Genomic DNA, 26,958 nt, shown 5'->3' with positions numbered 1-26,958 from the left:
CTAAAGACATATTTATTTAATCAGTAAAAAGTATTAATTCTGTTAAATCTTGACCATTGAGTACCTATTAAAACATTCTATGAGGTGAAATAGGAAGCATACAAAAAATACTTCTGCTTCATTATAAAGTTCAATAGATATCTAGGTCTAGCATAATAGCTCAATCAAGGCTAGAAGCCATGTCTTGTGAAGAACTCAGGTTTGAGTTGTTCCCCCCCCCTCCCCCCCCCCCCCCCCGTTACACTGTAGGCAGTTAGGTGCTGTGGCATCTCTAGCTCTCTGTCTTCACTCTTTCTATATGAAAAAGTTACTATGGAGTAGTGATGCTCTGGCAATGACAAAAAATAGTCAATGGAGTGTTTTTTTTTTTTTAATCATTTTATTTTATTGAGGAGATTAATGAATTACTGTACAGTTCTTGACACATAGGTACAATTTCTCATCTTCCTGTGATAGGGGTCTATAAAATAGTCTGACTTCTAAGCTAAGCTAAGCTAGGTCCCATTCCACCATATAGACCCAATCTCCTTTGCTCCCTGTCCCCAGCTCCCTCCCTTCTTGCCTTCCCCAGAGTCCTTTGCTTTGCCAATACAATAAACCTAGTCTTTGTTTCACTTTGTGTTTTCTCTTTCTGTTCTTGTTTAAGTTCCTTGAGGAGGAGCAACTACTCAGTTTCAAACTGAACTAGCAATTTTTTTTTTTTTTTATGAGATAGAACACCATTTTCACCTGAGAGAACGGTCAGTTATAATTGTACTTAGACATTTGGCAAGTATTTTCTCAAACATGAATGAGCTGAGCTCACTTTAAGGAAAACAACCGATAGCATTACTGTTCATGACAAAATTCAAGATTCGGGACTAGTGGTGGGCACATATGTTTCAATGCTCAAGGACCCAGGTTTGAACCCCTGGTCCCCACCTATATGAGGAAAGCTTTGTGAGCGGTAAAGCCGTGTGGCAGGTGTCTTTCTCTCTATCTCCCTTCTCTGTTGCCCTCTTCCCTCTCAATTTCAGGCTGTCTCTATCAAATAAATAAAAAAGATAATAATTTTTTTTTTTAATTCAAGACCAAGCAAAAGCTAGAATTTTGTAAAGGTTGTATCTGTCAATGTGAGTTTGATTGTTTTCTAGTACTTAACCTTTTCAGTATCTGTGGTTATTGAAAAATTAAAATTTTTGAATAATGCAAAATAAATTAAAATGTATTTAGGTGATCTACCTTGATTCCAATGAAACAGCATTTTCCACTTGACCAAAATTATGCATGACATAAAAAAATCCATTCAAAGATAGACTAAAAGCCATTAAATTTTTATTGATGCGGTTTTATAATTCACATTACAAATAACTTTAAAGTATTTGCTACTTGTTGAGCTTTTGTGTAACACCTACAATGATATCCACAATTAAATAACTTTTAAAATTCCATAAAATGTGTAAGTTTGTATGGCTTTTGTTACTAATTTGAATACTTATTTTAAAAGTCAGGAGAAATGACAGAGTTTAATACAAGAGAAAAAAAGTTTCACAGTTAGTATATGTGGCACCAGAGATTGAACTAGGCATGCAAATCAGGTATGCAAATCTTATGCTATACCAGTCCAGCAAATTCCCCAGTCGCATGGTTACTGCGAGTAGAACTATTACTGCTACTACTTTTGGGTTATCAGAAAAGTCATGACATATTTTTTTCTCTGCTGTGTATGCAAAAATATATCATGACTTTGCCAACAAACCAATACTACTGCTAGATTATTATTAATTACTACTACTACTACTACTACTACTACTACTGTTATTGATAAGGCTCAGTGCCTGCAGGACACCACCAAGCACCACCATTTCTGGCAGCCATTTTTTCTTTTTCCTTCTATTTTAATAGAAGGTGAGTGACAGAGAAAGGAAGAGAGGGGAGAGAAACAAGAGGAGAGGAGAGGAGCTGCACTTGTAGCACTGTTCTGTCACTACTAATGAAGCTTCTTCCTTGCAAGTGGTGATCAAGGGCTTGGACCCAGGGCCTTATGTATGGTAACAAGTGGACCTTGCTGGATGAGTCATCATGGGTCATAGATTCTCTATTTTATTATTTTTAAATGAGTTAATGACTATTTCTATATTTTGTGTTTTATTGTCTTAATGGTAGAAATTCTAATAAATGTAATCTATATAAGTAAAAGATCTTTGGAGTTCTTAGTTGTTTTTAAGAATACAAAAGGGAGGCTGGATAACATATTCTATATACCACCTAAGGAAGATGGGTCCTGAAATTGGGGCAGCTTAGAACATTCCTACCCATGACCACAGAATGAGAGCTCAGACCTACAGGGATGCAGAGGTTACATAGGCTCCTAAGATGAATATGGGCCCCAGATCAGATCAAATTGATGGGGTTTACAGTCAAAAATAATTATTTACCTTTCCCATATTTGGGAGCTACTCTCTTCCCTGATCCAGCTTTCTGGTCCATTTTCCAGCCATGACATCATCTCCCCAGACAACAACTTGGATCCACCTGCATATCAGATTTCAGGCTCAGGAGAAAACTAATATAGTCATGGGCCCTTTGGAATATAACTAATATAGGCCTACTAGCTATCTTCAAAACAGAGACCCCAAATCTTCATCTGCAATATTCCGGCCTTTAGGTTTATGATTAATCAACTTTTTTTTTCTTGGCTCTATATATTAACTCTTTTCAGCCACAAGGTTCCAGATGCTACCATGATGCCAACCTGACTTCCTTGGGCAGATGACCCCACCAATGTATCCCAGAGCCCACTTGCTCAGAGCCCTGTCCCACTAGGGAAAGAGAGAGAGAGAGACAGTCTGGGAGTATGGATTGACCTGCCAATGCGCATGTTCAGTGGGGCTGCAGCAAAGGTGGGCGCGAGGAATAACATCATTGCAAGACTGGCCAGCTCCTCATGGGGCGCGAGCGCTTCCACACTATGATCATCATCTCTGGCATTATGCTATTCCACTGCAGAATACTGTGCCCCAGTATGGTTCCGTAGCCCCCATGTCCACTTGGTCGATTCCAAATTATATTCCTCCATGAGGATAATTTCTGGAACCATCCATTCCACCCCGGTTCCATGGCTGCCAGTTCTTAGCAACATCGCCTCGCCAGATATTCGTCGGGATGCGGCATCATCTAAGTTCATTTCCCACGTCTACGCTCGACCGGACCTGCCAATATACGCGGATATCTTCGCCCACCCTGTCCAACGTTTGACGTCTCATCACCCAATCTGGTCCCCTACACCTACACTGAACTTCTCTGTTCCAGACTCTTGGAAACAGAGTTGGCAGTCAGCTGAGGTAAAGAACAAACACCTCATCACAGACCCCTGCAAGCGTCAACCCGGCTTTGACCTAGCACGTTATGATTGGGCCCTCCTCAATTGCTATCGAACAGGCCATGGCCGGTGCGCCGCTATGTTTCATCGCTGGGGAGCCAGAGACGAGCCGAACTGCCCCTGCGGCTACAGACAGACTATGACCCACATAGTCAACAACTGCCACCTCTCCAGATTCAAAGGAGGTCTCGAAACTTTACATCAGGCTCAACCTGACGCTGTTGACTGGTTAAGGAAGAAGGGCAAACGCTAGAAGAAGAAGTGGGGAAGCAATTACAGAAGCCAGGCCTTCCACCTTCTGCACTTCACAATGACCCTGGGTCCATACTCCCAGAGGGTTAAGGAATAGGAAAGCTATTGTGGAGGGGATGAGATATGGAGTTCTGGTGGTGGGAATTGTGTGTGGAGTTGTACCTCTCTTATTCTATATTTTTGTCAGTGTTTCCATTTTATAAATAAAAAAAATTAAAACAGAATATAAAATATAGGTTCTTGGAACAAAAATTTATTTATCACCATGATAGAACAGAATAACAATAAACAGCTAATTAAGTGATTTTCATCTTTCTCCATTGTTATTATTGAAGTATCCATTATTTTTTCCATGAAAACTTTAAAGTTAATTTAATATTCTTGATCTATATTGTTGAAATGATGTACTTTTTTTTTCAGTAGTAGAATTTACATCTTTCAAATGAGACTTTAGTTGACTTTCTTGTCATTCTTGTGTTCACTTTAAGGTATCCCAGTTTGTGCTTACTACAGGATATCCATTCATATATATTGTTGGCTGACAGAAAATACATTTAACAACAAAGTCCATATATATATAGAAACTACTATGAATACTCGAGTAGCAAAAAAGCTCTATTTATTGATTTACCCATTTATACACATGAATCCTAAATCTTATTCTTTTCTACAAAAATATCAGATAATTTATCTCTTTACTGATTCTTTAGTCCTCACAAGAGCTTCATTGTTCTGGCCTGATTTTTTTAAGACAGGGGAGAGACAATAAGGCTTCCTCCACTGTCGTAGGGGCTAGACTTGAGCCTGGGTGAAGTACATAGCAAAGTAGATTTCCAGGAGAGAGATTTTGCTGGTACCTTTTTTTTTTTAAACATGTAAAATGTTGGTCACACAAATTCCATTACACAGACTCTAATACAAGCCCTGGTCCTCATCTGCAGGTCTCTCTTGTTCTTTCTCCCTCTCTATTTCCCCTTCCTCTCAATTTCTCTCTGTCTTACCAAATAAATATACAAGCAAATGAGTGATATTAGAAAAAATAAATCTTTAAAAATAAAATAAAATACAAAAATCTTCCTCTAGGTTAAATAGCTGCTTCTTTAAGAAGCCACAATAATCACCACATACATTATATATTGAGAATTAATACGAAACTTTTATCATATGGTAGGGCATGTATCTTGTCATGTATGTGGCCCAGACTCCTCATCCAGCATCATATGGGGGTGTTACTGGATGGGGAAGCACCTGTCTTTCCCTCCATCTCAGTATACTCTAGTTCAATGGAAACGTGGCCCTGGTCAAGTGAAATCATGCATCCATGAGGTCCTGCAAAACTTCCCCCACCCCATATAAAAGGCCTTTTCTACTTATTTATTTATTTAGTTAAATTACCTTTTTCTTATGACATTTTTATTAGTAATTTAATATTGATTTACAAAATTATATGATAGCAGAGGTATAATTCCACAGTCTTCATGATTCCAGAGTTCTGTATCCATACTCCCTCTATTGGAAACTGAAGTAGTTCTCCCAAGGTCACAGATATAGGTTGACTACAATTTCTATAATTATCTATATGTATATATATATTTTTCTCATGATGCTTTGAGCACATAGATCATATGTGCTCGATGTGTTCAAATATTTTTTCCTCCCTGTACTTGACAACCAACTAATTACCCTCAACTTCCCCCATATTTCTTACAAAATGGAAAAAATGAACAGAACTATAATTGATCATCAATAAATACAGATTTTATAGGAACAGAAATACAACTGTTTCTGGTTGTGGGGTTAAGACTTATAAAATATGAACATTTCAAAAAATTTTAAATAAACATTTTATTTATTTATTTAGTACTGAGAGAGAGAAATTGAGAGGAAAGGGGGGGATAGAGAGGGAGAATGAGAAAGATAGCTACAGTACTGTTTCATGAATCATGGAGCTTCCCCTCTGCAGGTGGGGACCAGGGGCTTGAACCCTGGGCCCCTGTGATCTGTAACATGTATGGTTTACTAGGTGTACCACCATCTGGCCCTGAAATCTTTGTTCTTAATAAAACAACCTAACACTTATTTCAGGGTTCCCCTATTGTGTTTTTATTTATTTCATGCTTAGTAATTTAGCAATAGAAGTTTAATAAATGAGTGTGCAAAATCATTTACTACTTTGTATGTAGTTTGTTTCTATAGTTAAAGATGAAATAATTAGTGTAACAATTAAAATAATAGTAAGCTATTTGGCATTTGCTCACTTTACAAGATATTAGAAAATATTTTTCATACATTACACTAATCCTCTCAATTCTTTGGTGTGTGTGTGTGTCTGTGTGTGTCTATGAATTACTCATGGTCAATTAATGATAATCATCTGCATTCATTTTTATGCTTCTACTGCTTAAATTCTTGGAGGAAAGAAAGAGAAATCCGAGCAAAGGGTGAAAAAGGAATTAGATGAGTTTCCAGGAGGATTATTGCCTTGTGAGATATAAATATTCATTTTAAAGTTTTAATTTTTTTATTTAACTATTGAAAATGCATACTACTTTCATTACTTAGGTTTGTGAGCTGACAGTTTACTTGTACATTTATGCATGACTGGTCTCCTATAAAACCAGAAATAATATTCTTCTCTGCTATGATTTTATTTATGATTGCCCACATATAAAACACTCAAAGGATACTATTTTGTGACTTATTTTTCCCCTATCAGAACAGGAAATTTTGTGCATGTATGTTCTATATGCCTACCTTCCAGAATGAAGTTTTGTTTGTTTATTTATATACTTTATCTACTCAGAGTAGTCCAGAGTATGCATCTCCTACTCAAATGTCTGCTCAATGAAAGGATAATTTCAATGACTTGAAAAAGTCAATAAGGTCTTCCTTTCAGGTCAAGTGCACAAATTATTTGTTAAGTAGAAAACAGACCACCAATAGATATTCAGGTTACACACTTGTTTACTTAAATATCAATGCCAAAATTATATATTATATCTTACTACTTTGTATCCATCTTTCCATAGCATTAGATGTGTTTTATTAAAAAGCAGAATAACTTCCAATTTGTTTGTATGCTTGCTTTTGCAAAAATAAAAATTTATTCAAGTAAAATTATTACTGTATTCAAGTAATATACTGTGTTTATGAAATTATAGAAACCAAATTATAGTCTTTTGTTGGGTATTTTTTATTTTAATTTTCCCAGAGAATCAGCCAACATTACATAATTGTTTGAAAAGGTAATATTTAAAATGGAAAATTGGCAAAAATATTAATATAAGCACAACACTGAAAATGTTAATTAAAATTATTAGTGCACAATGAAAATGTAGTGATCAGGTCTATAAAACCACATATAACATTTATATTATACAATATTATATACATTATATAATATAATGTAATATATATTATTATATATTGTGTATAATTATATATTATATACATTATATAATATATAATGTAATATAATATATATCATATCATATCATATATTATATTATATTATATATTTTATAGTGGAGAAGAGCCAGAAAGTGTATCCCAGAGATCCATCTTTGGCCCTTTTTTCTGAACATCTCCTAATTTCTGAACTTTATCATCTATACCTGTGGATTCAACTACAGCTAGTAAACAGATGATTTCCTCATATACATTTGAATAAACAGTTCTTATGTCCAACTGAGTCTTTTGTCTTTAGATAAGTTCCTCAGGAACTTCTGGAATGGAGCTATGGTTACCTAGTTGCAGAAAGTTGGCTCACCTCCAGAAAACAAATATTACAACAAAATAATTCAACAAACTTCATCAGAGAACATCTGGAATATCTGGTAAAGAAAAGAACATCAATATCTGAAGGGTGGTGATTATGCATGGTCAGTGGGAACAGGAGTGGGGAAGAGAAGGCATCAAGTAGAATCCCTGCATCATATTGCTGGAGGGTGCCATATTTGATGGGTTCTGTATTGCAATCCTGTCAAAGTCATATAGCATATTCAAAGAGATGAGTGCCTTTAAAAAAGAAGCTTCAGATTGCTCTTCACAGCTACTGCTGAGACAAGCTCCTGAGCAAACGCCAGGAAATTGTTCCTAGGAATTAGAGGCTGGAACACTTGTGGCTTCAGGAAAGTCTATCAAACTCTAAGATGGTCCGCTGCCATACAGACCATGGTCGATCAGACTACCCTGCAGGCAAGAAAAGTGACTTTTGACCCCACAGTAGAGTGAGGAGAGAAGGAGGTAGGGATCTTCCACCCTTTTTCTCCTAACAGACTATGTCTCTGTTTTTGGGACAGCAGGCACCTTCATTTCAAATCTCCCCCCCTTTTCCCTTAACTCAGAGACAAGCAAATCCCAGCATCACATGTGGTAACAACAGAAACCAAAACAAATGGGTAAGATTAGTAAAACACTGGTTTTGCAAAACTAAGAAGCACAGATACTTGATGCAAATCCAGAGGAGCTATCAGAAAGAGTTGAAGAAATACACTGTCAGGAAATCTGAAGAAATATAAAGCTCTCAATTTAATATGGGGAAATGGATTAAGAGAGAAATGCATGACTTCAAAGATTTACTTGATAGAAGAATGGAAAACTTGAAAACAGAATTACAGGGTATGAAGGACATTTTAAATGCATTCCAGTCTCAAATAGGAAGTCAAGGTAGTAGACTGATCTATGTAGAAGAAAGAACATCAGAAACAGAAGACAAATGAGCCACACTCTTTGACTTCAATGTAGAAAGAGAAAAAAGGTCTAGGAAAAATAAGGCAACTCTTTGAGATTGAAGACTTCATCAGAAAAATAAATATCAAAATTATAGAAGTCTCAGAAGAAGAGAGAAAGAAGAGAACAGAAATCATATTTAAAAAATAATAGCAGACTATTTTCCAAATATAGGATGTAGTCAGGAAGTGGAGCGAACTCCCAAATTCTTAAACCCAGATAGACCTACACCAAGGCATATCATTGTGAAACTATCAAAAGTCAAGGACAAAGATGAGATTTTACAAGTTGGCAGGTAATAGAAGAAAGTGACTTATAAAGGAAACATAGCCTTGCATACAATTATTCTGCAGGGGGAGTCGGGCTGTAGCGCAGCGGGTTAAGCGCAGGTGGCGCAAAGCACAAGGACCAGCATAAGGATCCCGGTTCGAACCCTGGCTCCCCACCTGCAGGGGAGTCGCTTCACAGGCGGTGAAGCAGGTCTGCAGGTGTCTATCTTTCTCTCCCCCTCTCTGTCTTCCCCTCCTCTCTCCATTTCTCTCTGTCCTATCCAACAACGACGACAACAATAATAATAAAACAACAAGGGCAACAAAAGGGAATAAATAAAATATTAAAAAAAAAATTATTCTGCAGGAACCATGGAGACCAGGAGAGAGTGCAGTGGTATATTTAAGGTTTTAAAAGACAGTAAGTGTAGCCCATACATACTTTACCATGCAAGACTTTCATTCAAATATTAAGGAGCAATCAAACAGTACCAGACATACAAAAACTAAAGGAAATTGTCATTACCAGACATGCCTTGCAGGAACTACTACTGAGGGGGTCGGGCAGTGATGCTAAACACATGTGACTCTAAGCACAAGGACCAGCGTCCTGCCCTGGCTCTCCATCTGCAGGGTAGTCCATTCACAAGCCATGAAGCAAGTCTGCAGGTGTCTTTCTCTCCCCCTCTCTGTCTTCCCCTCCCCTCTCCATTTTTCTCTGTACTATCCAATGACAACAACAACAATAAAAACAACAAGGGCAACAAAAGGGAAAATAAATAAATTAATTTAAAAAAGGAGAAAGAGCTACTACTGAAAGGAGTGCCACAGACATAAAACAAGGAATAGTTAACAAGGTGATATATAGTAAAAAAAAAAGACCTAGAAACACAAACCATAGAAATATGAGACAACTATAAAGTATAAAAGAAGAACAAATAGATACAGGATGTTCAATCAAAGAATGATGAGACAAGAACAGTTTAAGAAAGGTTCTCTTAGATATGTTTATATATAAAAATATATGTAGAATACTCCTATGTATAATCATATGTCATAAATGCCTGTGTCTTATTAATAATAAGCATATGCCTTATTAAATGTAATTTTATTTCTAGTACATTTTAATCTTTCTTACATTTGATTAATCCTTATCATATATAGTATCTTGATATTCTTTAATTAGTGTTTGTGTCCAAGTACCCTTATTCCTATAATTGATATCTGCTACCAAATGACGTGTCTTTCTCTGAAAGGCAACTACTGTTATGGTTTCAAACAAATTTTCAATATATAGAACTGAAACACATAAACTTCTTTTAAAAAAGTGTCAGTTGTCATTGAGACTCTGAAAACTTTGTTGGTTAGCCTTGTAGTGGAGTAGGAGAGCCAGGGGAAGGGGGTAGCACACAACTGTGGTAGTGAGTGTGGAACTATAATCCTGTAGCCTTATGATCTTGTAAATCATTATTTAATTACTAATAAAATAAAATTGAAAGAATAAAAAAATATCCATTACTCAAGGTCGGGCAGTAGCTCACAGGGTTAAGTGTTCATACTGCCAAGCACTAGGATGCAAGGATCCCGGTGTGAGCCCTCAGCTCCCAACCTGCAGGGAGGGGTTGCTTCACAAGCAGGGAAGCAGGTCAGTAGGTCTACATGTCTACAGGTTTCTATCTTTTCTCCCACTCTCTGTCTTCCCCTCCTCTCTCAATTTCTCTCTGCCCTAACCAACAACAACAATGGGGGGAAAAATGGCTGCAGCAGCAGTGGATTGGTAGTGCAGGCACTGAACCCCAGCAATAACCCTGTAGGAGAAAAACAGAAAGAGATAAGTTATTCAAAACTTTTTCTTTAAAATTACTTGTGATTTGAACACACACACACACACACACACACACACACACACACGACATCTATTTTCAGTCAACATTATTTCTGGTAGTCATTTTGTGTTCTTGACCTTCTTCAACTCCTTATACATATTCTATTGATTCTATTTATGAGTTCCATACTCCCATTGAATCTTATCATTGTTTCTCTCCCACATTTCCTTAGTAAATAACATCTTGATATATTACCACTACTTTCACCACCCTTATTTTAGATAGACTGTTTAAAACATTAAAATTTTTTTTTCTATATTTAGAAAGGAAGAGACTAGTTTATCCTATCAGCATTTTGGGTAGCTGAAACAATGGCTTCACATATGCAAAGCAAATGCTCTACTGTGGAATCACTTCCCTGGTTACTCCAGACTGATTCTTAAGTTATGCTTTATCCTAAGTCTTTATGTATGACCTCACTTTTGGAGGGCTATTGATTAAATTTCAAAACATGGAATACAAAGCTATGCTTTCCTGCTCAACGGTAAATTTACTTGTGTTTTTGTTGGTGGGAATGTAAAATGGTGCAGCCCCTTTCGGACACCATATGGAGAATCTTTAAACAAATAAAAATGGAATTCAGGAATGCCATGCCCAGGCATTTATTCAAAAGACATAAAAACACTAATTTGGAGGAATATGTATACCCCTATGTTCACATCTGCATTAGTCACATTTGCCTAAGAGTGGAAGCAGCCTAAATGCTCATGAGCAGATGATTGGATAAAGAAGTTATGGGATATATGTAGTAGTCTGCAACAAAAAAAATCATGTTATTTGAGGCAAAATGAATGGAACTGGAGGTTATTATGCTTAGTGACACAAGTAAAGGGGTGAAATACAATTATTGGATGGTTTCACTCAGATGTGGAATCTTGCAAATTGAAATGCATCAACTTGCAAAGACAAAAAGCAGAGTCCAAGACTTCCGGAGGCAGGGCTATGGAGCAGCAGCAGCAGCTGTGTTCCTCCCCTCTCCTCTCCTCTCCTCTCCTCTCCTCTCCTCTCCTCTCCTCTCCTCTCCTCTCCTCTCCTCTCCTCTCCTCTCCTCTCCCCTCCCCTCCCCTCCCCTCCCCTCCCCTCCCCTCCCCTCCCCTCCCCTCCCCTCCCCTCCCCTCCCCTCCCCTCCCCTCCCCTCCCCTCCCCTCCCCTCCCCTCCCCTCCCCTTGGCCAACTAGGAATGCCAAAAGAGACCACCTGGGACTGAGTCAATACAGGACTAGAATGACTTCAGGAACCCACCAAATCACTGGTGAGTGCAAACACCTGTGGCTCGTGGTCAGTGAGGAGCCTAGAGAGAGATTAAGTAATTGGCAACAGTCTGGCAGTTTACCAGTTCAGACAACACCTCCAGTCTGTTTCACCAACAAAAAGAGAGCTGAAGGGAGGAAACGACTCACCAAATACAACTGTGAGTCTCCATTGCTATTGCCCTCAGAATCTGGGGCAGTGGCAGGGAGGCCCTGTGCTGACAACAGGGGACAGAAAACTAACCAGGAAACTCAGGAGAAGATATATACCTTGGTGGCCTAGCAGTGGGGCTGTGAGAGTCTCTTTGCATAACCATTGGATTATCTCTGCCTCACCCTGTTTTCTCTCTTGGTCAGGAGTCAGTGATTAAGCTAAGAAGCCTACTTATAGTTTAAAAGCCCTCAGGCTCCCATAGCCTACAGAGAAGGAAAATAACAAAAGAGGCTTTTAAGCCAGTCAGTCTCCACAGCTGAAGAAATTTTAATATGGAAGAAAATAACAAGTTATAAAATAAAGCAGTGTTAATAAAAGATACTGAGTAGTCTGGGAGGTGGCTCAGTGGTAAAGCTTTGGACTCTCAAAGTTCTCGATTGAACTCTCGAGTTCAATCCCCAGCAGCACATGTGCCAGAGTGATGTCTGGTTTTTTCTCTCTCCTCCTATCTTTCTCATAAATAAATAAAAATAAAAAAATAAAAGATCCTGAAAATATGGCTTCTATTGGCAAGAAAAGGAAGTTCATAAATATCATATATTAGTAGTTATGATTGCATTAATTAAATTCTATTATTTTAGTTATTAATTTAATAATTACATTTAATACATTGATTCATAGCCAAGCAAATTCTAACAGAAATAAGTAACTTTTTGTAACTAGCATATTATGATGAGTCTTTGTCCCATTAATTATTAGTTCTATATGAAAGAAGTCTTCAAGTTTCAGCTTTCCCTCTGTAAAAAGAACTGAAATAAAGGGGAGTCGGGCAGTAGCGCAGCGGGTTAAGCGCAGGTGGCGCAAAGCACAAGGACCGGAATAAGGATCTCGGTTCGAACCCCGGCTCCCCACCTGCAGGGGAGACGCTTCACAGGCGGTGAAGCAGGTCTGCAGGTGTCTGTCTTTCTCTCCTCCTCTCTGTCTTCCCCTCCTCTCTCCATTTCTCTCTGTCCTATCCAACAACGACAACAACAATAATAACTACAACAATAAAACAACAAGGGCAACAAAAGGAAATAAATAAATAAAATAAATATTTAAAAAAATAAATTAAAAAAAAAAGAACTGAAATAAGATGAGATAAAGGGGTAGGGAGATAACTCACTATGGGTTGTGATCCTATGAGAATACCATGGACAGACCATAGGTCTCCATGAATAGTGAAGCTATACTGTGGTATTTCTCCTTCTCTCTGTAACTCTCTTCATGTCTTTCTTTCTTAGGTAATAAATGAAAAAAAGTGGGACCAGATTGCTTATGAGAAGGATCCTGAGTGCATTCCTAGAGTGGCATAACAAGCAAATAAAAGAGATAACGTTTGGTAATGGTTTTAGTGCAATTCCTATTATATACAAAGCACAAATGCAAATAGTTATAGTAGTCTTGATATTAATATTAATCACCTGTCTTGGCTGATGAAATCAATCATGTGGATAGTGTGTTGCTTTGCCAAGTACCAAAATTGAGGTTGGAGCCTGGTACTCACTGAATTGAAGGAAACATTGGTACAATGTTTTCTTTCACTGTCTCTCTGCCTCTTTCTTAAAATAATTACCGCCACAAGTGTAAAAAAAATTACTTTGATGATAGTATTAGATAAATGCCTTCACAAAACCTTTGCATAATGTAAAGAGCTGTGTATAAAAGCATTAGAAACTATATCTCAAATGAATAAACGTGTCATTATTTACCTTACTAACAATGAAACATTGTCTGTACATATATTCGTTTCTGAGATTTCTTAGCCACTGGCAAGTGGAGATCAGTCAGCTGTCATCCTCAATAAATGCCTTTCATCTCTGTGAGCACCCGTTGACAATTCATAAAAAAAAAAGCAATCCTCCCCAGGAGTATAAATTTAAACCTCATATAGAGAAAATGTCAGTAAGTGCAGAAGAAAAGCCTCTTTCGTGTACCTAAGCGAGAAAGTGGGTTGAAAAAGCTAAAGATGCTACCTGCCAGAAGTAGATGAGCAGGGAGTTCTTATTTGTCCGGTAAACAGTTTCGCAGAACTTCAACACCTGCCAGTTAGTTTGGGCTTTGGGCTCAGTTCTTAGTGTTGAAGTCATTGTTTTGCCTGCTTCCCCAACCCGCCACCCCTCTGTCTGGATTAAGAATGCCTGAAACAGAATCAGGAAAGGAAACGCCTGGGTGGTTCCTGCATTGGAACTGAGAAATCTGCATAGATAAGAACAAGCTTCAGGGTGCAGCTAGGAGACGCCCACTGGAGGCCACATCCAACAGTGACCAAGTCTTTCCAGCCCCAGTGCAATGCAAACTCGGCCAAATGATAATAGTGCTGGGCACTGGAGGGGCGCGCAAACATTTGCTGACCTAATGTCTACATCGTACATCCCGTCTAGTCAACTGCGTCCTACGCCAGAAAATAATGGAGCTGTGTCTAAGTGGAATCAGAGTGTCTTTTCGCAAAAAATCTAAATCATACCTCTAAAGAAATAAAAGCTGTTTAAAAGGAAAGTATCTTTAGTTTTCTTGGTTTTTCCTTTCAAGACCATTATTGGGACTAATAATTTGGACTTCAGTTTGAGTGTCAAATAGCAAACAAGAGGAAGAGACTTTTACAAGTCCCCTCCAAAGGAGGTAAACGCTGCGACCCTACTTTTCCAGGGCTTGGTTTCAACCTGGAGAATTGGGTTCTGGTGTGGGAGATATTATAGCCATTCTCCTCACTTAGGAGGCACAGGTGAGTGTGGGGGTGGGGATGGGGACACTCAGTTCCCACCTCTCAGGAGCTTGCGAGGGGTGGAGTGGTTAAGTGGGAGAAGGTGGGTGATTTGATGAAGTTACGGCAATCCAGGCATCCCCAGGTGGGAACACGTGGAGCTCTTGCACTAACCCGCTCCCATCCTTTGCAAATTCCGCGTCCTGGCACCGGGGCACCCCAGGCAGCATCGGGCTGCAGCTGCTGCGCGCGCACGCGCACTCGGCGGCCGGGCGCCCGCTCCTCAACATTCCATTCCACGTGTTGCTTGTTTGTAGGCGCCACAGGTTCTCCACCTGCGCTGGGGAGCTCTGGCCGCTTCTCCTCCTCCTGCCGGTGGTGAGCTGGGGGCCTCGGGGCGGGCAGTATCTGAGCCGGCCAAGCAATTCCCGAGGAGGACGGGCTCACCCCCCCTCCCCACGCTAACTCCGCCTATTTAAGCCCGGCGGTTCTCCTCCCCCTTACCTCCCCTCGCCTCTGTCCCGGTCTTCTTCCCGGCTCCTGCCCGCCCCTTGTGCCCTGCTGATTGAAAGCACTCTTAACTCGACGTGTCCGGAAAGCTGCGGCCAGTTTCCCTTTCGTTCTGCGGCCGCTGTTGCTAGTGGCGCGGAGCCTTCGGACCCGCGGTTTGCAGCCTCCAGTCGGGGGTGAGGCTTCTGGGGGCCTGGGGCCGGGCGGCGGGGCGCGCAGAGCACCATGCTTGATCCTTCTTCCAGCGAAGAGGAGTCGGACGAGGGGGTGGAAGAGGAGACCCGCGAGGTGTTGGTGGCGGCGGGCGGCTCGCAGCGGGCGCTGCCGGTCCCGACTCGGGAAGGGCGACGGGACGCGCCGGGGCGAGTGGGCAGCGGCGGCACCGCCAGACCTGTAAGCCCGAGCCCCTCAGTGATCAGCGAGGGTCAAGAAGAGCCCGAACGACAGCTGGACGAGGAACAGGAGCGGAGAATCCGCCTGCAGCTCTATGTCTTCGTGGTGAGGTGCATCGCCTACCCGTTCAATGCTAAGCAGCCCACCGACATGGCCCGGAGGCAGCAGAAGGTGAGTTGTCTGCAGGACAGGGCGCCTCCTGCAGCCACTTCTCTCCAGGGCTTTCTCCTGAGAGAGCTTTTGGGGTGCCTTTTTAGCTCAGGAGACTGCATATTGGTTAGTCTTTAAGGATAAGGACATTTTTGGGGGGGGTGGACTGTGCTTTTTTTTTTTTTTTTTTTTTTTTAAGCTTGTTGGGTTGCTGCGAACGCACTTTCTCCCCTGGGTTGGCAGATGCTGTCAGCTCAGTATCCGCGACATCTAGACTCACTGAGAGCATTAGCCTTGCTTTGGTTGCTCTGAGCCATCTCTGCTGTGTCCGGGTGAGATGTCACTTCTTAAAATTTTCTTAAAATTTTCTTTTCTTAAAAAACTTTAAATTTCTGAGGGCAGTAGTGCACTCCTGCTTATCTAGCCCAGCTGAAGTTATGATTTTTCATGCATCTAAATGACTGTGTAGCTAGGTAAAACTAGTGGAAAAGGATTTTTTTTTTCTTTCCTTTCTTCCTCCTTGAGCTGCAGAAGTAAGTCTTTACTGGGATAGAGAGGTAGAAATTTCCCCCCCTGTGCATTAAAAAAAAGTTAAATGGATTGGTTTCCCACTCTGTTGTATAACTCAGGCAACAAATTCAAACGCTGAAGGTTTGCAGCTCTGAGTTGGTGTGGGTAAATTATTCCTGGACCTAATGAAATGCACCATCAATGAAAAAGACTTGATGCATTTCCTAAGGAATGTTTTCTCCCCTAAGGGGTGAGGAATTAATTTCAGGTGAAATGTCTTTCAACTTTAGTTTTAAAACAAGACCCCAGGGAGCTAATGATATGAGAAAGGTAATGACTCAGATTGCCCTATTTGGATACACCTTTTCAATAGAAATTGCGACTCATTCCCCCCCCCCCCCCCTTTCCCTTTCCCTCAGTCCCTCCTTTACCAGAGCATTGTTCAGCTCTGGCTTCTGGTGGGGCAGATTAAACCTGGGGCTTTGGAACCTTAGGCATGAGAGTCTCTTTGCATAACCATTATGCTATATACCACCATCCTCTCAATAGAAATTGTGTATGAAGTCTTTTGTAAAAGACTGCTGAGCCTAGAACTTCAGTAGAAATCTGTAACAGGCTCTTTAGTTTGTGGCCAGATCTGGAAACCCAGAGATAATTACATGTGTAAGGCACACCTAGATGCACAAGATGTATATTCTCTTAACTATTGAAAGTATATGAGGAAGCATTTATCAGAAATTGAGATAGCATTCAAACTGACTTTTGAAATATTACTGTAGTTGAGTAGTCTTCTTGCCATTCTCTTTAACACAGCTTCTTAAACTATTTTGAATCATTCTCTGGGAATGTTTATGGGACGATTCTTTACAGCTGGCAGCTAATTACACCCCTTTTCCATGCACCTTAGCCCCTTAGGTAATTGAATCACAGTGGTACAGCTGGTAAAGACATTGAGATCTTCTAGGGAGATCTTTCTTTTTGGAGGAGTGAATGCATCCCAATAGTATTTCTTGATTCCCAACCATTTGATGTAAGTCAGCATTTTTCAGATCAGCTTTTAATGTGTCTCATAAGCTTTGCATTTCAGATTGAGTACCATAATTTCGCCTTGGTAATGTGCAGTGAATTTTGTTTTTTAAGTCTCTACGTCAAATGACTGTTAAGTTAGTGATCTACAGGTTAGGTATAAGTAATTCTAGATAAACTGGGACGTGTTTCATAAAGTTTATGAATATGAACCGGTCTCCTGTTAATATTGCACTGAAGCTTATTTTTAGTGCATTGAAGTCTAAAAATAGTGTCTGGTGAAATTCAGAGTCTATTCCTATTTGGAATATTCTTGAACATATGTCTTTGCAAAAAGTTACTAGTAGCTGATTTATAGGTCCATACTTATTGCTCTTTGTTAGACACTCTTGCTAATGGTCCAGATCTCTTACTCTTCTTATACAAATAGAATGTTTTCTTCAGAAGTTATATAAATTAGATAACAAGCGCACACATAATACTATTGACAGGACTTAATAACTTTATCCAAACATTAAAAAATAGCAAGTTAGCCTAAGTAACGGCCTTATTCAAAACTTGCTGAAAAGTTCCCACCCTTTCTATACCTTTCTTCTAACTAAAGGGAGCTAGAACAATTCTTGGCAGTCAGAGTTCCTCCTCAGTCAAAATAAACTGGGGATTTAATTGTTCTTGTGGAATTGACGTAGTGTCAAAAACTTAATTTATGTCTTGAATTGTACAGTCGGCTATATAAAAGAACAGGATAGTTGCAAAAATCCTAACCTACTGTACATTCTGTATTTTCCAATCAGACATCTAGCAAAAAGGACTTAATAGCTTACATTTTTTGTGATTGAAACACATAGTGCTACTTCTCCCTACTTTGTGAATTTAGAAACTCAGAAATTGAGGTTTGAAAAGGTTCTCATTTTAAAAATGAAAATTTGTGTTCATTATAGCTACAAGAGTTTCATAATATTTTCTTGTAGCCAATAATATACAATTTATTGAAAAAAAATTTATCAGTGTTCAGAGCCTTAACCTTGAGATGTGGATTTTGGTCTCTGAATTGTGTGTGGCTAGTGGGGAGCATGAACCAGAGCTGAATTGGACTGCTTTAAAAAAAATTTTTTTTACTGTACTAAAAAATACCTATAGAACTAGTATAGGATGTATTCAGGAGTAGCTTGAGAAAGCTTAACAGCATTAAAATTCAGGATTAATATGTTTGTTTTTGCTTTAGGTTAAGAGATTACAGCTCCCAGAAATAAGTGGTCAGCTTTTGCCTGTTGGGCTCTGCAATTAGTTTTACAGAAAGTTCTTGGGATGAATGTAAAGGAGCCACCGACAAAGCTCTATACCAGTTCAACACCAGTTACAGAAGAAAACATCCAGGGACTTTCACATGAATATGAAGTAAAAAAAAAAAAAAAAAAAAAAGCCAATGGCAGTGACCTCAGTTTTGAGCAGTGCTTAAATCTGATGTTCATTTTCTTTCTTACTGCCATTAAGGCACTTAAATAGTAAAGCAATCTGGGTGATTTTAGCTTGTGAGTTAAAGGTTGAATCCATGTGAGAGCTAGAAAAACTATGACACAGGTAGATCAGTTATTAATTTATTTATTGTTTTTGAATAACATTGAAATTCTAGAAGGAAAACCAGTAAAGACCAAGGAGTCCTTGAGGATTAGAAAACATAGAGAGAATCTGAGAAGCATAATGACCATCGCAGAAATTCTTATATTTACATACATAAAGTCTTATATTTACATAGGTGTTTATATAAAAGCTATGGGTGTCCTATATTTTGAATGTGTATGACTTAAAAGTGCTAACAGTTCAGCTTACCTAAAAGTCCATATACTTCTAGTTGTTAGTTTTCACTTTTTTTTAGTCAGGTGTTGAAAGTCCACTATCCATTTTTTAAAACTAGACATGAAGAGGGAATTAAAAAAGGTAAAAGTGGTACCTAATAAATCCCCATGCACTCATGCTCTTTGTATTTCTGTGTGCTTTGTCATTGTAATCACACTAAACTGTGCCTTACTAAATCTTTTTTACATAATTACTCCCACTTCATTTATTATTTATCATTAATTGTAAGCTTGAGAAATGTACACATGTGGTACTCTATTTTAGATGGTGGAAAAGTAAGCTCCTCAGGTAAAATTGACAAGGGAATGTTGTAGGTGAATAGTTTTTGGTGAAAGATACATAAATCATAATTCATCTATTTCAATATTAAACTAAACTTTTTTTTTTTTTTGCCTCCAGGGTTATTGCCAGGGCTCGGTGCCTGCACCACGAATCCACTGCTCCTGGAGACCATTTTTTCCCCTTTTGTTGCCCTTGTTTTTCATCATTGTTGTGGTTATTACTGTTTTGCTGTCCTTGGATAGGACAGAGAAATGGAGAGAGGAGGGGAAACAGAGAGGAGATAAAGATAGACACCTGCAGACGTGCTTCACCACCTGTGAAGCCCCTGCAGGTAGGAACCAGGGGCTCGAACCGGGATCCTAAGCCGGTCCTTATACTTCGCACCACGTGCGCTTAACTTGCTGCGCTACTGCCCAGCTCCCTAAAATACTCTTAAGTGACTACTTATCTCCATCTTTGGAAATGTCTTTGCAAGCATGTCCTAATTCTATGTAAGTGATCTCTATGCTTACAGAAGGGCCTGTTATATAAAAGCTGAGTTACACATTTACAAAGATTAAGAATCACTTAACTTGAGATGTCATTGTGCCTTCTGTTATATTGTCTCTTCCTTGTAGCCTAAGAAGGAACTGTGGCCTAATGTGTTCTCAGCTGAGTTTGTGGTGGGTAAGAGTTTTCATTTCTTCTGTGGAAACATGCTCCAAATCATGTTTTGAGACCTCGTATGACTTTGACATCAAAGTGACACTTTGCTCAGTGATACTGCTGTGCTCAGGAGATTTTCTGGAAGCTCCACAGTATCTACTCTTTCTTTCACATTTGCAGTAAATTTAGTGATAGTGTAAAACACCATCACTAAATTTAGGAGGAGGGGAAGACGGGGAGAGAAAGATAGACACCTGCAGACCTGCTTCACCATTTGTGAAGCAACTCCCCTGCAGGTGGGGAGCTGGGGGCTCGAACTGGGATCCTTATGCTGGTCCTTGCGCTTTGCGCCACATGGACTTAACCAACTGCGCTACCACCAGACTCCAGAAAACCACACTTTAAAGGAAGACTTCAGACTGGACTTAGTATTTCAGAGCAAAATGCATGTTGCATCAGCTGATTATTGATCTAATACCCACAGAGGATTCTGAGACCACAACACTTAATTTGGTGGAATGAATTGTGCTAATGAGAACTCAAATGATTAAATGATACTGGCATTTGCTTAATTTCAACAATGAAATCAGCTGTAAGGTTGATGTGTAATTACTTATTAGAAAATGAAATACATAGCATAGAGGGTACATTAGCATAGTGGTTATGCAAACAGATTCTCAGTGTCTGAGCCTCCAAAGTCCTAGGTCCAGTCCCCTGTGCTACCATAAGTCAGAGCTGAATAGTGCTCTGGTTAAAAAAAAAAAATGCTTGTTTTCATTCGTCAGATTTTTAAAAATGGAAACAGCTCTCTTTGTTTGTATACATAAAAGATAAAAATATTACAACTTATGAGATTAAGAATCTTTAGAACAAAGCTAAATTGACTATGCCAGATTTTGAAATAATGAAATTCAGAATGGAAAATTCTGACCTTTTCTTTTTTTTTTCTTTCCCCTTTTCTATCTTTTCTGTACTTTATCTTTACTTTTTCCTTTTATCTTATTACTTCATTCCTTTCTCTATCTTCCTTTCTCAGAAATAGAAAAGGAACGGGGAGATAGACACCTGCAACACTGCTTCCTTATTTCTGAAGCACTGTAATGTGTATGCCCTTTGGGTACACCTTTTTTTTAATCATTTTTAATTTTATTTTTTAATTATAAAAAGGAAACTGAAAGAACCATAGGATAAGAGGGGTACAACTAAGCACAATTCCCACCACCAGAACTCTATATCCTTTCTCCTCCCCTCCCCGATAGCTTTCCTATTTATCCCTCTGGGAGTATGGACCCAAGGTCATTATGAGGTGCAGAAATTGGAAGGTCTGGCTTCTATAATTGCTTCCTTGCTGAACATGGGTGTTGGCAGGTCAATCCATTCTCCCAGCCTCTCTCTTTCCCTAGTGGGGTGGGCCTCTAGGGGAGCAGGGCTCCAGGACATATTGGTGGGGTTGTCTGTCCAGGGAAGTCATGGTAGCATCTGGAACTTGCTGGCAGAAGAGAGAGTTAACATATAAAGCCAAACAAGTTGTTGACTAATCATGAACCTAAAGGCTGGAATAGTGCAGATGAAGAGTTGGGTCTCCAGCTACCCCATCAGCTGGGGCCCTAGTTGGGGGAGTCCTGAGATTCCCAAACAGAAGGGAAGATGGACAACGTACTCTATGCTCCACCCGAGGAATATGGTCCTGAAATTGGGGCAGCTTGGAACGTTCCTACTCATGACCACAGACTGTGAGCTCAGATCTGCAGGGATGCAGAGGTTACATAGGCTTCTAAGCTTAACATGGGCCCCAGATCAGATCAAATTGATGGGGTTTACAGTGAAGAATATTTATACACCTTTCCCATATTTGGGAGCTACTCTCTTCCCTGATGCAGCTTTCTGGTCCTTTTTCCAGCCATGACACCATCTCCCCAGACAATAACTAGGATCCACCTGCATATCAGATTTCAGGCTCAGGGAAAAAAGAACAACTAGTATAGTCATGGGTACACCTTTTATGGTTATTCTTTACTAGTGAGACAAACCTCTTAATTTACTCTGTGGTATTCCTTTCAAGTTAAAATGTTTGTGAAGGAGCTAGTTGATAGTCATATGGCATGCCAACTTCACTTTTAGGCTAGAGAAGACTAAAGGATAGTAAGAGGTGGACTTATTGGAACAAATAACATCTTAGAATTTTAAAAAATATTTATTCTTTTGTTGCCCTTGTTCTTTTATTGTTATTATTGCCATTGTTGGATAGGACAGAGTGAAATGGAGAGGAGGGGAAGCCGGGGAGAGAAAGATAGACACCTGCAGACCTGCTTCGCCGCTTGTGAAGCAACACACCTGCAGGTGGGGAGCCAGGGGGCTTGAACTGGGATCCTTAGGTGGGTCCTTGTGCTTTGCCGCCACCTGCGCTTAACCCGCTGCTCTACCACCCGACTCCCCTTTCTTAGAATTTTAAAAGTATCCAATCATTATGTTCAGGGAATTGTTCAAAGTCTGCCATAACATTTAATTTTTTGTCCACTGTGTTTAAGTTATCTAAGGATTTTGATAATTTCTTTAAAAATGATTCTTGGGCGCACATTAGGTTAACATAGAGGGTTTTAAAGAATATCATTACCCTGTTTGTATCTCAGACTAATTAAATTAGTCTCTTGGATTGTGATCTTTAAGCTTCCCAGGTGATTCTGATATATAACCAATGTTGGGAGCTACAGTTTGAAAGGGAAGCTATGGTAAAATAGCTTGTTTTCATTCAGGCAAGGTGAAAGTATTGGCAATAATGGGTGCTATTACCAAAAACTAGTATTCTCCATTCGAGAAACAGTATTAGGGATTCTCTTAGCAAAGAATACACACATCTAGGGGGCTGGGCGGTAGCACAGTGGGTTAAACCCACATGGGCAAGGACCAGTGTAAGGATTCAGGTTCCAGCCCCTGGCTCCCCACCTGCAGGGGGTCGCTTCACAAGCAGTGAAGCAGGTCTGCAGGTATCTGTCTTGTCTGTCTATCTTGTCTGTCTTCCCCTCTCTAGATTTCTCTCTGTCCTATCCAACAGCAATAACAATAACAATAAGCAATAAGGGTAACAAAAGGGACAAAGTAGCTTCCAGGCTTCATAGTGTAGGCACTGAGTCTGCAGGCAAAAAGAAAAAAAATCTAGGTAATCTATACATTGCTGAGCCAACATAGTAGTTAAATTACTTTTAATTATGTGGTATGCTAGAAGTGATTAAACTACATTACCAATCATGTCATAGAAATTCATATAACTAAATGCAGATAACTAAACTCAGAACAGAAAAAAATTAAGATGCTGAGGGTAATCCTGATTTCCTTCCATTCCATAATTAAGTAGGACAGACAATAATTGTCAAATCTCATAGTTGTAGTTTATCCTTCAGTTAGGTACTACTTACTGTAAATTTTAGAGGTTTTAGGGCATAGAATATTTCCTCAGTGGATGTAAAAGTAATACCTGCAGGTTTTTCATAAAGTAAATTTAAGAAGGCATTATCAAGTAGTCATCTTATTAAATAAAGTGGTTAAGCCTATGTAAAGAATTTAAGTAAAGACGTCTGATATCGTGTTCCCAGAATTCTGTAGTCTGCCTAAAAAAAAACTTTTCCTCAAATTACATCAGCTGGTTAATGTTTACACTTGAGTTCCTTGGATTTTGTTTGAGCATCATTATTTCTGTTTTACTTCTTGGAACTTCTACATCACTTTGATAACTTTTTTCTTTTTTTTTTTTTGCCTCCAGGGTTATTGCTGGGGCTCAGTGCTGGTACCACAAATCCACTGCTCTTGGAGACTAGTTTTTTTCCCACTTTGTTGCCCTTGTTGTTTTTTAGTTGTGGTCAGAATTATTACTGTCATTAATGTTGTTGTTGAATAGGACAGAGAAATGAAGAGAGGAGTGGAAGATGGGAGAGAAAGACACCTGTAGACCTGCTTCACTGCTTGTGAAGTGACACCCCTGTAGGTGGGGGAGCCGGGATCCTTATGGAGGTCCTTGTGCTTTGTTCCATGTGCACTTAACCCCCCACTCTACCGCCCGACCCCCGACCCCCAATAACCTTTTTTCTTATGTCATCAGGGTTGTTGCTGGGGGACTTATGGCCAGCACAATGAATTCACTGCTTCTAGTGACCATTTTCTTCTTCTTCTTTTTTTTTAAATTAAGACAGAGAAATTGAGAAGGGAGGGGAGGTAGGGGGAGATAAAGATTGGCACCTGCAGACCTGCTGCACCACTTGTGAAGCATCTCCCCTACAGGTAGGGAGCGGGGGCTTGAACTCCAGTCTTTGTGCATGTGAACTATGTGCTTAACTGGGCAAACAACTGTATGATGATCCATTAGCCCTTCTGTTCCTTAAAGAAAATACATGGAACACAAATAAAATTTAGTTTTTGAAAAATAAATCAGTATCCCTAGGCTTTAAAAATTGTATATATCTTGCTTTCTATTTTGATTTATGTATTCCAGCATTTGTACAAGTCCATTTCATTTCACAACTGAAGTGAAAAGCAATGAGTCTTACTAAGTAAACTTGGACTTAATGTCAAAAGTTTAATAGCATCATACTTCAGGTGATATGTATCTTAACTGGATCACACTTGAAGTACATGCTTAACATTAAAATTTTTCTAATTAAATTGTTTTTAAAATACAAAGTGTATGGGTCCAGATGGTGGTTCACCTAGGACATACACATTATCATGAGATCCAGGTTCAAATCCCACATACTCACTTATGTAGAAGAGAAGCTATACAAGTGATGGAACAGTGCTATAGCTATCTTTCCTTATGTCTTCGTCTTTTGTTGCTTACTCTCTGTCAGAAGAGAAGAAAAAAAGGAAAAAAAAAAGAAAAAAAATTCAGGGGGAATAGCAATAACCTTAGTAGCAAAAAAGAAACACACACACACACACACACACACACACACACACACACACACACACACACAATATAACCCCAGATGCCCAATGACAGGTAGCTAAGAGTTGTGACAGTCCTTTTTTTAAATTTTTTAAATTTTTTTTAAGACAGGATTAATTAACAAAACCATAGGGTAGGAGGGGTACAATTCCACACAGTTCCCACCACCCAATCTCCATATCCCACCCCCTCCCCTGATAGCTTTCCCATTCTCTATCCCTCTGGGAGCATGGATCCAGGGTCATTGTGGGTTGCAGAAGGTAGAAGGTCTGGCTTCTGTAATTGCTTCCCTGCTGAACATGGGCGTTGACTGGTCGGTCCATACTCCCAGTCTGCCTCTCTTTCCCTAGTAGGGTGGGTCTCTGGGGAAGCGGAGCTCCAGGACATATTGGTGGGGTCTTCAGTCTAGGGAAGCCTGGCCGGCATCCTGATGACATCTGGAACCTGGCGATAGTCCTTTTTTTGTATGCTGAACTCAGCATGTTTTTTGCATCATAGAAATAGTTTGAGTCAGTAGGTAGTGGTTTTGCTGTCCAGCAATTGAGTTTTAGCTATGCTCTTCGTACAAATCATTTTGTGGGAGAAACTATATATATGTGATCCCATTTTTCAGTTGATGCAGATACCTATGAAATTGCATTAATTTAAAGTAGAGTACAGTTTTAAGGCACTATGGAGTAAGTATTATAGTTCCTTCAGTATTACTTTAGATCACATATAAGAAGGGTAGCACTGTAAGATTATGGTATGCTAAAATACTTAAGCTATTTTAATGAAAATATATTTGTGTGGCTAAAAATGCAAAGTGTACAGATTTCCTGTAAGAAGCAATAGCCCTGTTCCCCACTTCTTTATATCTTAATCACATCCCCAGAGGGACTCTATTTAAATCCTAACTACTAAGGTTTTAATTCTTCTGGTGAAATACGATGATGACACTAATTTTTATCCTTCACTATATTTTAGACTTTAGCCATTGCTTCCTGGAGAGGGCTATAGTAGGGGAGATTTAACTCAATTATAAAGCATGTGACTCTTACACTTGGATTATGGTTATTTACATTTTGGTTTCTTCTCATCAATGTCAGTGTGTTCTCCCCTACCCTAACATGCAGTGGAGTTTTTAATTGAGCATGTGGCTACGTGACTCCATTTCTCTTCTTCTCTATCCTCTTTTCTATTAACTATGGGACTGAGCACCATTGTCTGTAGAGAATGAGTCAAAACCAGTCCTAACCCACTAGTGTGTCTTGGAGCCCCAACTCCCCAGATCAATCCCTGCCTCACTAGGGGAAAGAGAGAGGCTGGGAATATGGATCGACCTGTCAATGCCCATGTTCAGTGGGGAAGCAGTTACAGAAGCCAGACCTTCCACCTTCTACACCCCATAATGTCCCTGGTTCCATGCTCCCAGAGGGTCAAAGAATAGGAAAGCTATCAGGGGAGGAAATAGGATATGGAGTTCTCTTGGTGTGAATTGTATGGAATTGGATCCCTCTTATCCTATGGTCTTGTCAGTGTTTTCATTTCATAAACACTTGAAAAAATACAAAACAAAACAGTACCACCAAACCACAGTCCTGGGGAATGCCAGTATTAGATCAGTTCACATGGACTTTATTGCACAAACAATTTCTACCTCATTCTAATACTGTTGCCCTTAATCAAAAGAAAAAAAGATGGCTAACAGGAATAGTGGAGTTGTGTAGGCACTGGACCCCAGTAATAACCTTGGAGCCAAACAACTACTAGACTTAACTAATTTCCTTTCAAAGTCACATAGTATACTTGGCATTTTCATATAAAATGTTACCTTTTTCTTGGAGAAATTACTTATTTTTCTATTTTGCCTACCTTTTCATTGAATCTTTTAAGTTGTTTCAAATTACAAATCAGTGGTTCTTAATGGGAACAGCAATAATCCTCCAAGCAAACACTTAATAACTGGCTGGGTTTGTTTTTGGTTTTCTTGGCATTTGGGGGTTTGTTCCTGGTAGTGAGTG

The 26,958-nt window shown here is 39.4% G+C and overlaps 1 protein-coding gene across 9 annotated transcripts in view; it reads left to right on the top strand.

Moving 5' to 3' along the window:
• The first annotated feature begins 14,967 nt into the window (after nucleotides 1–14,967).
• Nucleotides 14,968–26,958, top strand: part of CADPS2 (calcium dependent secretion activator 2) — a 614,124-nt gene continuing 602,133 nt past the window's right edge. For 8 of the 9 annotated variants that reach the window (XM_060196497.1, XM_060196496.1, XM_060196500.1 and 5 more), the window contains exon 1: nucleotides 14,968–15,720. In XM_060196497.1, the coding sequence (XP_060052480.1) occupies nucleotides 15,382–15,720 (339 nt within the window). In that variant the 5' untranslated portion in view covers nucleotides 14,968–15,381. The remainder of the gene's footprint in view (nucleotides 15,721–26,958) is intronic. The other variant, XM_060196495.1, reaches the window with a different exon arrangement.

The sequence above is a fragment of the Erinaceus europaeus genome, chromosome 8, assembly GCF_950295315.1.
Source record: "Erinaceus europaeus chromosome 8, mEriEur2.1, whole genome shotgun sequence".
NCBI lineage: Eukaryota > Metazoa > Chordata > Mammalia > Eulipotyphla > Erinaceidae > Erinaceus > Erinaceus europaeus.
The sequence above is the reverse complement of the archived record's forward strand: the minus strand, read 5'-3'. Positions and strand labels throughout refer to the sequence as shown.